The sequence below is a fragment of the Falco punctatus genome (genome assembly GCF_963210335.1).
Source record: "Falco punctatus genome assembly, chromosome: 14".
Lineage (NCBI taxonomy): Eukaryota > Metazoa > Chordata > Aves > Falconiformes > Falconidae > Falco > Falco punctatus.
Window position 1 is genome coordinate 2350388 of NC_137594.1, and position 12039 is coordinate 2362426.

Sequence of the window (12039 nt, forward strand, 5' to 3'; positions counted from 1 at the left end):
CACATGTTACCTGAAGGCATAAAGCTGAACAGCAACTTCTGTGCTATACTCAGGAAACCTTGCAGACATCAAGTTTATTCTACACAGAATAAAAATATTACACAGAATGAAGACAATATATACATCAATTTGTAGGCACACGCCTACATGTGGGGAATGTTCTCAGTGCTTGGATGAGAAGGGGAGAGCTTCAGCACACCTGCATCATCATGGAGTTCACCATGCTATCAAAAGCCCTAGAGAAAGAAAGGAACACAGAATATTAAAGGAAGCAGCTAGTTCTGCACAGCAGACCTCTTGTAAAAAAGCCAATGGCTAACAGTGCCTCTTACTGGTTAACAAGCTGGCTCTCCCTAAGTGGAATATATGGTTTTACTCTTTAACTACAGCATGCTCCATTGAGTAAATAATTACTTTTAATTAAGTGAAAGTAAGGGCAGGTCTTATCCTGGCTGTAGGGGACCCACACTGGAGCAGCTTGTGAAAAACTGCAGCCCATGGGAAGGACTCATGCTGAGAAGTTCATTGTGGACTGTCTCCCATGGCCTGCCTCAGCAAAGTATAAAAGAATTTGTTCTTGCCTAGGCAATGGAAGCTCCCAACAGAATTAAAATTCCCTGTGAGATTACAGGTGAGAAACGGTGGGCACTAGCCGTCACATGTGAGGAATTACACATGCTGAATGCCCACCTGTCCTCACCCAAGGATAAGTGCAGTTGTTCACTCTTTAAGCTGCTCTACTTACCTACATTTATTTTCATATTTACCTATGGAACAGGCAATTTTTTCTCCTCAGGAAATTAATTTTCTAACACCAGCTCTGAGGTGGGAGTGGGAATTCAATGAAACTTCTCATGAGACTATCAGTTTTCTGTTACGCAGTAAGGGCCCAAAGACAACACAGCTGTTCTCCATTCAGGCAGTTAGAGCACACATGTGAACTGGGCAACCACAGGGGTTATGCTCTTGGTCCTATTAGATCATAGATACACTAAAAGTTCCACAAAGATGACAAAAGATCAGCAAGATCAGCATGGTCATCCCACTTACCTGGAATGGATACGGTCCCCAGGGTTATAAAAAGGGTTGCACATTATGTCTGTATATGAATTATGCAGCTTTCGGAACATCTGAAAAGGGATTATAGTTTATAATTATTTTTTTTTTCTTCTCAGCACTTTATGAATAAGCGGAAGTAGTAAAAACACTGATGTGGCAAGTTGTGCTGATTTCCTGCACTTACGCTGCGGATCTCATTGTCTCGAAGTGCTGTGTTTGAAGAATCCACCACCATAACAAACTTCACCTTCGAATTTGTCACGTAGCCGTATCTGTGCATCTGTTAAGGCATGTGCTTCTGACACACCAGAGCCTGGCAACGCAACTAAAACAAGGCTGGAATACACTCAAAGAAATAAGCTGAAAGGAAACATGATGTTCCTGCTGTGTCCAGCACATAGCTAGGACTAGATCAGGGTAAGCAAGACACTAGAATGCAGGAACTGTATCCCCTTTCTACCTGACTTCTGCCATCTTTGAGTACTCCAGGGCCAGTAAGGCATGCCTTGCAATTTCAGAAGCAGCTTCCCACTAACTATTTTGGAAAGGTTTCTCTCTCAAGAAACATTTTAACGACACAGCCACCTTATCTATTCTTGTTTGGGAGACCACAATCAGAGACCTGGAAAGATCTTCCAATATCGGCCAATGTGACCCACCTCCAACTTCATGAATTAACAACCAGTTTATGGAAACCCAGAAATCAGGTCTGCTGATAACTTCCATCTGTGGGATTCAGAGAAAAAGCCAAAGAAAGTTCAAAAGACCAACTTTGTGACTTAAAAATGCTGGGGAAGCTGTGGCCGTGGAGTACAGATCTTAGGGAAATCAGACCTGGGATTTAGGTACTTGACCAGAGATACCTTCATACTCCTGCTGCTTTTGCTGGAGTTCTATTGGAGTCTAAGCTTTGTCCTAGTCGCAGACAACTGTTTTAACTAATTGGGGAATAAATCACCCAGTTTATGAAAGGTGAAGTCTAGCTGCACCAGGCACTGTTCACACATTGCACTCCCTCATGTAGGCTAAAAGTAATTTTTTCCACCACCTGGTTGGGCAACAAAGCAGATGCTGAACTGACCAAGGCACCAACCTTGAACCGCTACCTGACAAACTGGTCAGTGAACAAGTCTGTACATTTTCTGCTGATGTCTTTAACATGCCACCAAGTAGGAAGAGAGTTTTCCCAGGCAGAGCCCCTTGCAAGAAAGAGCTTAAAGATACGTAATGACATGGCAAAAAGCATTAGAAAGATACACCTTGTAGTCTTCAGTGGGGTAAAGAAGCCCTAGGTACAGTTCCCTCTGATCTACAAGAGCCTTGCCCATCGCAGAGATCTTTTCATCCACAACATCAAGGGAAGTGTGCACAGTGTAGTGGAACTTCAGCTCATTTTCAGTTGGAACACTCCGGATGTAGAGGGGATAGTTCTGAGAAGGAGAACAAGTTACACTAACTAGGACCAGCCACTCTGCTGTGTAAAAGCAATGGCTGATGCCACAACAGTGCTTTCACCCAAAGCACTGCTCTGTTGGAAGTAAACTATTTAACCATTTTACATTCACAGCTGTCACAGCACAACTCCCCTTTACACCTTGCGGTACTTGTGAAGTGGATCTGTCTCCATGCAGCAGTGGTAAAAGAATCATTTGCACAGGCACCGCACAAGGCTCAGATCTCTCCGCTGCTTGACCTGCCTCCTTGTGCCAGCAGAGCCTGCCCCCAGCTCTTTCTGAGGAAAACCACTCTCCTCTCCTGGCAGCAGGACACCCCAGGGCACCTTCACACTGTCCCTGTGCTCGCTGCACCAGCTCCCTCTGCCCTGATCCCAGCCTGCTCCTGCCCAGCCCACTTCAATCTCCAGTGTCTGCCCTGCTCCCGTCTGTATCTGCCAAGGCTATGCTCTGTTTCTCTTGCCCCTGCCCCACAGCCTCACAGCAATGCTGCTGCCATCCTCACCCCTCTTCAGGCCCCACAACCCCGCCTGGCCCTGCTGCTCCACTCAAGACCTGCAGCCCCATACTCTGAGATCCAGCCCCTCTCCCCTCAGATCTGCTCAGGTCCCACCTGACCCCCCTGCCCCCCTCAGACCCCACAGCCTGACACTCAGCCCCACTCCCCTCACCCACGTTCAGGTCCCACCTGACCCCCCTGCCCCACTCAGGACCTCCACCCCCACACCCTGAGAGCCAACCCCTCTCCCCTCAGCCCTGCTCAGGCCCCACAACTTCACCTGTCCCCCCCCAGACCCCAAACTCTGGGACCCAGCCCCACTCCCCTCACCCGTGTTCAGGGCCCACAGCTCCACCCGGCCCCTCAGCCCCGCCCAGGCCCCTCAGCCGCCCCTGTCCCCTCAGCCCCCCAGCCTGAGGCAGCCCCACCCCCCTCACCCCTGTTCACCTCCACCCGGCCTCGCCCAGGCCCTACAGCACCCCCCACGGCCTGCAGGCCCAACCCCGCTCCACCTCCTTGGCGATCACGGCGATGCACACCGCCATCTTGTCCCCGCCTCCGCCGGCCCCGCCCCGCCCCGCCCCGTAGGCGGGTCACGTGACGCGGGCGCGAGCCGCGCTGCCGTAACGCGCGGGGGGCGCGCGGGGCGGCCGTTGCCATGGCGAGGGCGCTGGTGCTGCCCCTCTGCCTGAGCTGGGCCCTGGGCCCCGCCGCGGCCGCGCCGCCCAACCTCCTGCTCCTCCTCATGGACGACGTGAGTGGGGCCCGGGGGGCAGCGGCCTGTCAGCGGGGGGCAGGGGCCCGGGCCACCGGGAGGAAGTCGCTTGTGGGAGGTGTTAGGATGGAGGGAGTGGAGGTTGGTCTCTGGGGAGGGCGGCCTGTTTGTGACCCAGAAGGGGGCTGTGTGCCTGTCCCCAGAGGGGGCTTGGGTACCTGGGAAGGGATCGCTGTGGCTGAGGGAAACTGGGGGCTTGGCTCCACAGAGTGCTTGTTATGGTGTGTGGGCTGGTGGGGCTGGTCACCAAGGCAAGAGTGGGGTGGTGAGGTGGGGTCCCAGGGCTGGCAGAGGGGTTCTGGTGGCAGCCCACCCTCTCCTAGGCCCAGGGTCCTTGGCAAGGATAGGTTGAGCACCAGCACCTTGCAGGCAGGGTAGCTGTTCAAAAATGTCTTGAGGTCTGGGAAATTTCTACGCGGTGCATGCAGGGCTGGTCAGAGACACTGTAGCGGTGGTCCCTGAGCTTGCAGGAGCATCATGGCCTGTGGGCTGGGTCCAAAGCTGGACCGGTGCTAAGGCAGAGACCTTGAAATAGGAGTTTCACCAAGTTGGCTGCCCAGGAGCCTTATCCTGTAAATTACTCTTCTGGACATCCTCCTAAGTACACATCAAGGGCCATTTTTGGGCCTGGCAAGATTTGTGTTTTGAGAGCGTGTCTTGAGCATTTATTTGCTGCTTTGTGCTCCCTAGAGCGCTGTTTCACTGACTCTGTGGAGCAGAGCTCTCCCTGATGTGCACAGTCTCCCTTAAGTCATAGTTTCCAGGCTCACACATCATCCCTTCCAGGTGGCACGGCCTTCGTGTTCAGCTGTGTGCCACATCTGTTCCCTTTGTCAGCAGGCTGGGGCCTGTGGGGTACCACATGGACAAGGTCTCTACTGTGATTCATGGTCAGAGGTCTTCAGCACAGTGATTCAGGCATAACTCGGGGGCTGATGTGATGATCTGGAAAAGTCTGATTGAAATAAGCAGGAATAGTTGAGTAAGTCTGTAGGTACTTACTCTGAAAGCCATCATGCTTTGTTGCTTTCTTGAGTCCTTGCCATATTTTGTGTAAAAAGTGGTGAAGAAATGAAAGGAAGGCCCAGACCCAGCGTATCCCTGCCCTAGAGACACTGCATGCAAACCTCTTGCTATTTCTTGTGTCAATGTCCTGATGAAAACAAATGAGACCTCTCAGATCTATAAAGTCAAGGCCATATGCAAGCCTTTTGGAATTGATGCTTACACACCTACATACCTTATCATCAACCTAATCATCTTATCTATCAGTCTGTTCATAATGGCTGAGCAATTAATTCCTCAGTCCTTGACAAATGATTCCACTGGCTGGTAAATGTTGAAAAACTGTGTCTTGGTGATTTTTCAAACCTTGATTGAATCATTCTGAAGCTAAGACTTGGTTTTGTAGCCTACAAAAATAACTGGCAACCGAATACCAGTGATGGATGTGGTTGTCGTAGCACTGAATAAGGTGTATCTACAAGTGTAGACAAAGAAAGTCCAGTACATTTCAGGACATGTTTTAGAAACCCAAACTCCTGGAAAACTAAACAAGAAGAAAACTCATTCTGCTAATTTTTATTCTCTGAACTGGGGCAGGGGGAAAGCAACAAATCTGAAGAGTGGAGGTAATCACAGATTTGTTTCCAATGAAAAGTCTTTTCATTTTTGCATGTTTTCATTTTTGTAGTGGTCTTAGCCACGTAGGTAAGGAAATACGTTAATTTTCAACACATTCAAGTTGCTGCCATCTTCCTGTTTTGCTTCTCTAATAATATTTTCATGTCACTTCAGGTGTGTTTATAGTTGAAATGCATTGTGTGCTGTTTTAAACTACTTGAAAAGCTAATGAGGGTGGGTGTGTGACTCAAAGGGCGGGCAAGCTCTTATCACCTGTTTGGTTCTGTTCTGCCATTTCAGTGTGACAGTTGTTTTCATGGTGTTTCTACACTCCTGTACAAGATAATTGCCTTGTAAGCCTCATTTTTCTGGCCAGTTGAGCCTCTGGCAGTCCATCTCAATTTTCCATTCAGGAATATTTCCCCCTAAGCTGGCACTTGTAATTTTCAAGATGAAAGCTCCTTGGGACAGTGATTATCCCACTCTAGAAGTGTTGGTATGGCATGAGACATGATGAGGTACATATCCTGACTGGACCTTCTGTGAACTATTTATTTATTTAATATGCTGTTCATTAAAAACACTTCTCCATGGTCTTTTGACTTTGGTCCTTCACTAACTTCTGTGACTCTGTCACTTTGTGTGAATTAGAGCAATGTGGTAATGTTTTTTTTTTTTTCTCCTTGATGGTAAAGATGGGGGTGATCCCACTGAATCCGTTTTAATTCCACATCCTAGTGTTAGGTGGTACCGTTTAACTGCTCCTTGCTCAAACCTCAGCAGCCGGCTCTGCAGCTCTCCAACAATTTTTGTTTCCAAACTGCACCACTGCAGTGTAAATGTTAGACTTTCAAATGGGACCAGACAGATGGTTTTCTAAAGATCTTGATACATTATGCCCTCCATATCAGTTGCTCACCTGATACGCATCTGTATTAAAGAAAGCTATTGCCTTTTTTAAAGCATAATATAATCTCTAGCAACCATGGTGCCTAATTGCTCATTAAGTTGTTCCCTTCTAGAACCTTCTGTTTTAAGTCACTTTTATTTGTATTATTACCAGTAATAGTTTTCAGCAATGAACGCAGTCAACATGATGGTAATTTTATGGTTTTCCTGGCATGTGACCCCTCTGAATTAGGAGGGAGATACAGGGTGAAACCACTGTCTTACAAATAAGTAGAGTGACATATAATGCCTTTGGCAGGTTTCTCCCCAGAGCTTGCTTTTAAGAGAAATGCTTTCTCTCTTTTTCCTGCAGCACTGCTTTTGGGTTTAGACCTTTTCCTTGCATTTCTAGTTACTTGTACACAGATGAATAGATTGAGCAGGCTGACATGGAGTCCTGGAGTCCAACACAAAGACATGTAGCCAGGGACTGAAGGGTCAGATTTTGCAGGTGTACAACATTGAACATACCATGTGTAACTTCCTTTTCCTCCCTGGTATGTTTGCGTTTGCCAGTCTTCAGGCACTTGAGTAAGATTGAAGGCATTAGGGTTCTTACCCTGTTGTGCTACAAGTGTTTTAATGCCTGTTAGCAAGTCATTTAATCTCATGTGTGCCTTGGTTTCCCATTTGCCAGTGAAAAGCATAATAGTTCCCTGCTTCACAGGGCTGGGGAATATAATTTTTATCACGTGAAGTAATCCCTATGTAGGGAGATGAGCACTATAAAGATTTAGAAATGAAGGGATACAATAAAAGTGTTATGTGGGCCCAGAAGCATTGTTGTTGTGGAAGAGTAAAAGTACTTTTACATCTTTTGGTGTGTTCTTTTTACAGATGGGTTGGGGTGATTTGGGAGCTTTTGGAGAGCCTTCTAAGGAAACTCCTAACTTAGACCAGATGGCTTCAGAAGGGATGCTTTTCCTGGATTTTTATACTGCCAACCCCCTCTGTTCTCCATGTAAGTAAACTGGAGTTTTAAACTAGCATATAAGCATGCCACCTTCTGAGAAGATTGGGACGTTTGCCAGCATCGGACGTGAACTAGTAACCAAACCAGTGATTACCCCCAGGGCAGAGTTTGGATTTGGTGCTTTGATCTTGCATTTTGCTCCCTTTTTATTTATGTTTTGATTGGAAAACCTACAATCTTCAGTTCATACAAAGCACTGTTTCAGTGATCAAATCAGTCCATCTAAAGGATTTTTTTACTACATTATGGTTTAGTATTCTAGCCTTAGTTGTTGCATTTTTTAATCTTTCTTGGTTTCGGATAAACAAACAAAGCAGTATCTAAATTGTTGCTGAACATAGTTTGTACATAGTTTGTTGGCTTTGGTAAGACTTTAATGCAAGGAGTGGCAGCAGGTCGTGTCCTGCTTTTGACCCTGGTGGCTTGCAAGATTCCTGGAGAAAGGGACAAGAGATAAAAGAAACGTTTGGGTCTGGGAGACACAGATATTTTTATCCTTATTGGTTTTTTTCTGTGGGATGGATTTTTTTTCTTTTTTTTTCCTCAAACCTGATTGGCAGCCAAGAACTGAAACAAAAACGAGGAACAGGGGCTTTATATTTGGGATTTCATTTAGGGTATAATTTGTCAGTGTACTGATGACTTCCTTGCTCAGAAAAGGCATTTAAGATATGAAATCCTGCTAAGTCAAGTGGTGGTACTGCATGTGCTTAAAGTTAAACATCTGTTTAAATGTTCCCTGCAGTCAGGACCTGACTTTTATTGTCAAAGCTGGACAGCTCTTTCTTCACTATTACATGACTTTTGTTCAGGCAAGCTTGAAAACTTAGCCTTAAGCATCTAATCAGTTTGTGTTAGGATTTCCTCTTAAATATATATGTACATCAGGAGTTCCTTTTATAATTACTGAGATAAGGGGCTGCTGCTTTGACTATTGAAAGTAATTACTCTTTAGCCATGGGTAATTTAACAGAGGGGCCAAATTTCAGTGGGGTTTGTCCTTACTCAAATGGTATTGCATCAGAACCTGACTATCTCCTTGGCTCACCGAAGAGGAGAGTTACTGCGTCTTCTAATGTGAGTGATCATAGTAGCTGGCTGTGGCAAAAGGACACTGACATGCTTCAGTCAGCATGCTGTCCTCAGCCTTAATGCAATAATGTTAATATTAAGCAGAGAAAGCATGTAAAATAAAATGGTTTTTTTGTTATTTGCAGCAAGAGCAGCACTGTTGACGGGCCGTCTCCCAGTCAGGAATGGTTTTTACACCACGAATGCACATGCCAGAAACGGTATGGGCTTCATTCCTGATTTTCCTTCCTCTCTCAATTTCCCTCTGCGCTTGGTAGGAAGTTTTGCTTTGGACAAAGGCTTGGCTCGGTGGTCTTCCCCCATGGATCTTCCAGAGTGGCACAAAAAGATTACCATGTTAACTGCTGCTAATAAGCGTGAAATGTATTGCTTCCTCCTCATCAAGCAGAAAACCTCCTCGCATTAAGAGACATAAACAAGGCTGGTTGATCCATTTGCTTCTACTGGCTGAGAAATGTTTCCTCTGGGCAGTCTAATTGCTGTCTGGTGAAAGAAAGTCACATGGGGTGTATGTTGACACCCAGAGTAAAGAACAAGCTGCTTGCAGTTTTATTCAGCAGCCAGTTTTCTAACCATTTCAGCCTTGGCAGTTTTATAGCACTGTTGTGCCCGTAGTGCTTCTACTGGGCAAGATTACCAGTTCATAACATCCCTGGGTTGATTTTTGTTCCTGTGGTTGGTTCCAGTGTGACAGATGCCATATGCTTGGGCAAGAACCAGTAGCTACATGCTGCATTCACACTGCGTAATAGCAAACGTGCTTGGCTATCTCGGGCCTGACCAAAGTCACACCTTAGATTCTCAAGGGCCAGAGAACTGTGGACATGAGATGTAATTTCTTTCAGCTCTTGCAGTCTGAGCAAGTTTATCAATCATTTGATTTAGGACAAATACGCCTTCAGTTCAGAAAATATAAAGCAAATCTGCAAGAGCAAAGGCAACTCCAGTGCACACCTAAAGCACTTGCTGTCTTTATGAACCCCTGCTTTCAAGGGTGTTATCTTCATTCCATGGTGGCAGCCCCCTTTATTATTGACTGTGGTGTGCAAGGAGATGGAGTTCTCCCTTTGATCTCATTATTAATTTTTTCTCTTCATCTTGTGGCCTGGGAGAACTTCCAAGTAGTGATATTGCTGGGATTTCAAATTAATTGCTATTTCTGATCCAGTAACAGTGCTTCTAATTATAGGTAACCACGAGCTGCTTGCTCTAATATTTGTAAGAGTCAGAAAGATTTTTGTTTGTTTTATGCAGCATACACACCACAGGATATAGTAGGAGGAATCTCAGATTCTGAATTACTGCTTCCAGAGTTGCTGAAGAAAGCTGGCTACATCAATAAGATTATTGGCAAATGGTAAACTTATTTTAAGATGTCTTGCTTTGAGATTTCAGTGTGCATGTTTACATATTGTGAAGGAGCAGCAGAACAACCTGAACTGCAGGGAAAAAAAACCTGTTCTGAAGCTCAGATGTCCAACTTTTGAAATCTGTGGTGGATTTTCCCCCCTGCTGTGATCAATTTCTGAATTGAGTGTCACTATTGCAAGTACATACATATATCTTCATACAAAGAGTTGAAGAGGTTTTAGGGGGTGTGTGTGTGTATTTATTTATTTATAAACCCTTCAACTCTTTGTGCTTTCATCCATCTATCACACAATTTAATCAAAAAATCCAAGATGTTCTGTTGGAACTTGCCTTGAGCACCTACATGCTTTTTATCTTTGGCCCCTGATATGTTGAGGTTTTTTGTTAATAGACTAAATTGTGAAAGCTGCTTTTTTGGGAGCTAGAAGCGTCTGATACAGAAATAGAGATGCAGACATCTCCAGGGCTACATCAAAGATTGTTTTTCAAGTGTAGAAAGTCAGGGTGGATAGGAACAGGCTTGACTGGGACAATTGTTACCAGGTGTTTTAAAAGACCTAGAGAGCTGATGACCGCAAATACTGTGTTCAGGTTTGGGCCCCTCACTACAAGAAAGACATTGAGGTACTGGTGTACATCCAGAGAAGGACGACAAAGCTGGTGAAGGGTCTGGAGCACCAGGCTTATGAGGAGCAGCTGAGGGAACTGGGGTCATTTAGCCTGGAGAAAAGGAGGCTCAGGGGGGACCTTATCGCTCTCTACAACTGCCTGCAAGGAGGCTTTAGCGAGGTGGGGGCAGTCTCTTCTCCCAAGTAGCAAGCAACAGGAGAAGAGGAAACAGCCTCAAGTTGCGCCAGTGCAGGTTTAGATTGGATATTACGAAAAAATTCTTCATGAAAAGGGTGGTCAAGCACTGGAACAGGCTGCCCAGGCAAGTGGTGGAGTCGCCATCCCTGGAGGGATTTGAAAGCCATGTGTTTAGGAACATGGTTTAGTGGTGGTTTTGGCAGTCCTGGGCTGATGGTTGGACTTGAAAATCTTAAAGGTCTTTTCGTACCTAGATAATTTTATGATTCTGTGGTCCAATGCTCTGTGAATATTGTTCTTCAGCTTTATGAACTTTCATGGAAGTACAGTATAATCTATGTAGAGGATACAGAAGAACTTCTAAAAAACAATATTTTGTGATGTCTGCAAAGAATTGGAATGGAAAAGCCTGAAAGATACTCAGATCAAATGAGCCCGGTGGAATTACCAGTCTTAACAGTTGAAACTGGTGCAGTTGTAACATTCGAATTTCAAATGCACTCGTGGGCTGTAATGGAATCCCATGGGGTCTGGGGATCTCTGAACAGTTGATTCACAGTTTGGAACAGTGCTGTAATAAATAAATGCATAAATAGCAACTTCAGAACTACAAAGATACCAGAGGAGTACTGCTTGGTTAACAGAGTAATTGTTAATGAAGAGACTTCAGGCAGGAGTACTGTCAGAGAGATACTGTTTAGGAAAGCAATGGGATACAATTTATCTAACAGTTTCATTAACAACTTAGAGGAGAGCACGTTTGAATTGTGGTTGGATTGACTGGTGCTGCTGAAGCTGGAAAGAAAGCAAACTAACCTAAGACAGTGAATTATTTATTACCACAAATCCGAACAGCAGAGTGGCCATGAAGAATCGGATCAGTGGGCTGAATGCAATAAGATGCAGTTCAGTGCTAATAAATGTAAATTCATACACCCAGGGAAAAGAAATAAACAACACAAATACAGATTGGTTCCAGGCAGTTATTTGGAAAACAGCGAATCTGGAAGGACCTGCAGCTGTTAGCAAGAAGCAGACTAAATACGAATGTGCAGTGCACTATCGTTGTGCACCCAAGAACTGTTAATCCTGGACAGGACGAGGCAGTCTCTACCATTTGTGCATGCCACCTGCTTCCTAGAAAGCTGTAAAGAAATGCAAAGTCCAGTAGTTAAATTGGGGTCTTACCATAGCCATGCATAGAATTTTAGGGCTTTTAAGGACTTACTTTTCCAGCAGAAGATTTTTATATCCTTTCAAAATCCCTTCTAAAAACTTTTCAGGGTGTCCTGTGACAGTAAGTTCCACAGTTTAATTATATGTTTGCAAGTCAAGTATTTTCCATGGCTGTTCTAGAATTTGTTGCATTTCATTAAATATCTTTCTCTTTTTTGTGTTGTAGGAGGGAGAGAGTAATCTGCATCTCTGTAATTATTTG

General features: G+C 45.1%; 2 protein-coding genes across 3 annotated transcripts in view; one reads left to right on the top strand and one right to left on the bottom strand.

Annotated features, from left to right (window-relative positions):
• Positions 1-55: 55 nt before the first annotated feature.
• Positions 56-3613, bottom strand: TRAPPC2L (trafficking protein particle complex subunit 2L). The gene is made up of 5 exons (XM_080364901.1): positions 3525-3613; positions 2317-2489; positions 1244-1331; positions 1051-1130; positions 56-236 (listed from the first exon to the last, which is right to left on the bottom strand). The coding sequence occupies exons 1-5, from the start codon at positions 3555-3557 to the stop codon at positions 191-193; spliced, it is 420 nt and encodes a 139-aa protein (XP_080221027.1). The 5' UTR covers positions 3558-3613; the 3' UTR covers positions 56-190.
• The window catches only part of GALNS (galactosamine (N-acetyl)-6-sulfatase), a 48901-nt gene continuing 40451 nt past the window's right edge, over positions 3590-12039 (top strand). The window contains exons 1-4 of one of the 2 annotated variants that reach the window (XM_080364892.1): positions 3590-3766; positions 7196-7319; positions 8549-8623; positions 9678-9780. In XM_080364892.1, the coding sequence (XP_080221018.1) occupies positions 3671-3766; positions 7196-7319; positions 8549-8623; positions 9678-9780 (398 nt within the window). In that variant the 5' untranslated portion in view covers positions 3590-3670. The remainder of the gene's footprint in view (positions 3767-7195; positions 7320-8548; positions 8624-9677; positions 9781-12039) is intronic. The other variant, XM_080364893.1, reaches the window with a different exon arrangement.

Excerpts from the sequence above, each read along its gene's own strand:
- TRAPPC2L (XM_080364901.1), bottom strand. The coding sequence starts at position 3,557 with ATGGCGGTGTGCATCGCCGTGATCGCCAAGGAG. Across the intron at positions 1,332-2,316 it reads CCCACTGAAGACTACAAGGT|ATACGGCTACGTGACAAATT; the intron begins GTATCTTTCTAA and ends ACAGATGCACAG. Across the intron at positions 1,131-1,243 it reads GAGACAATGAGATCCGCAGC|ATGTTCCGAAAGCTGCATAA; the intron begins GTAAGTGCAGGA and ends ATCCCTTTTCAG.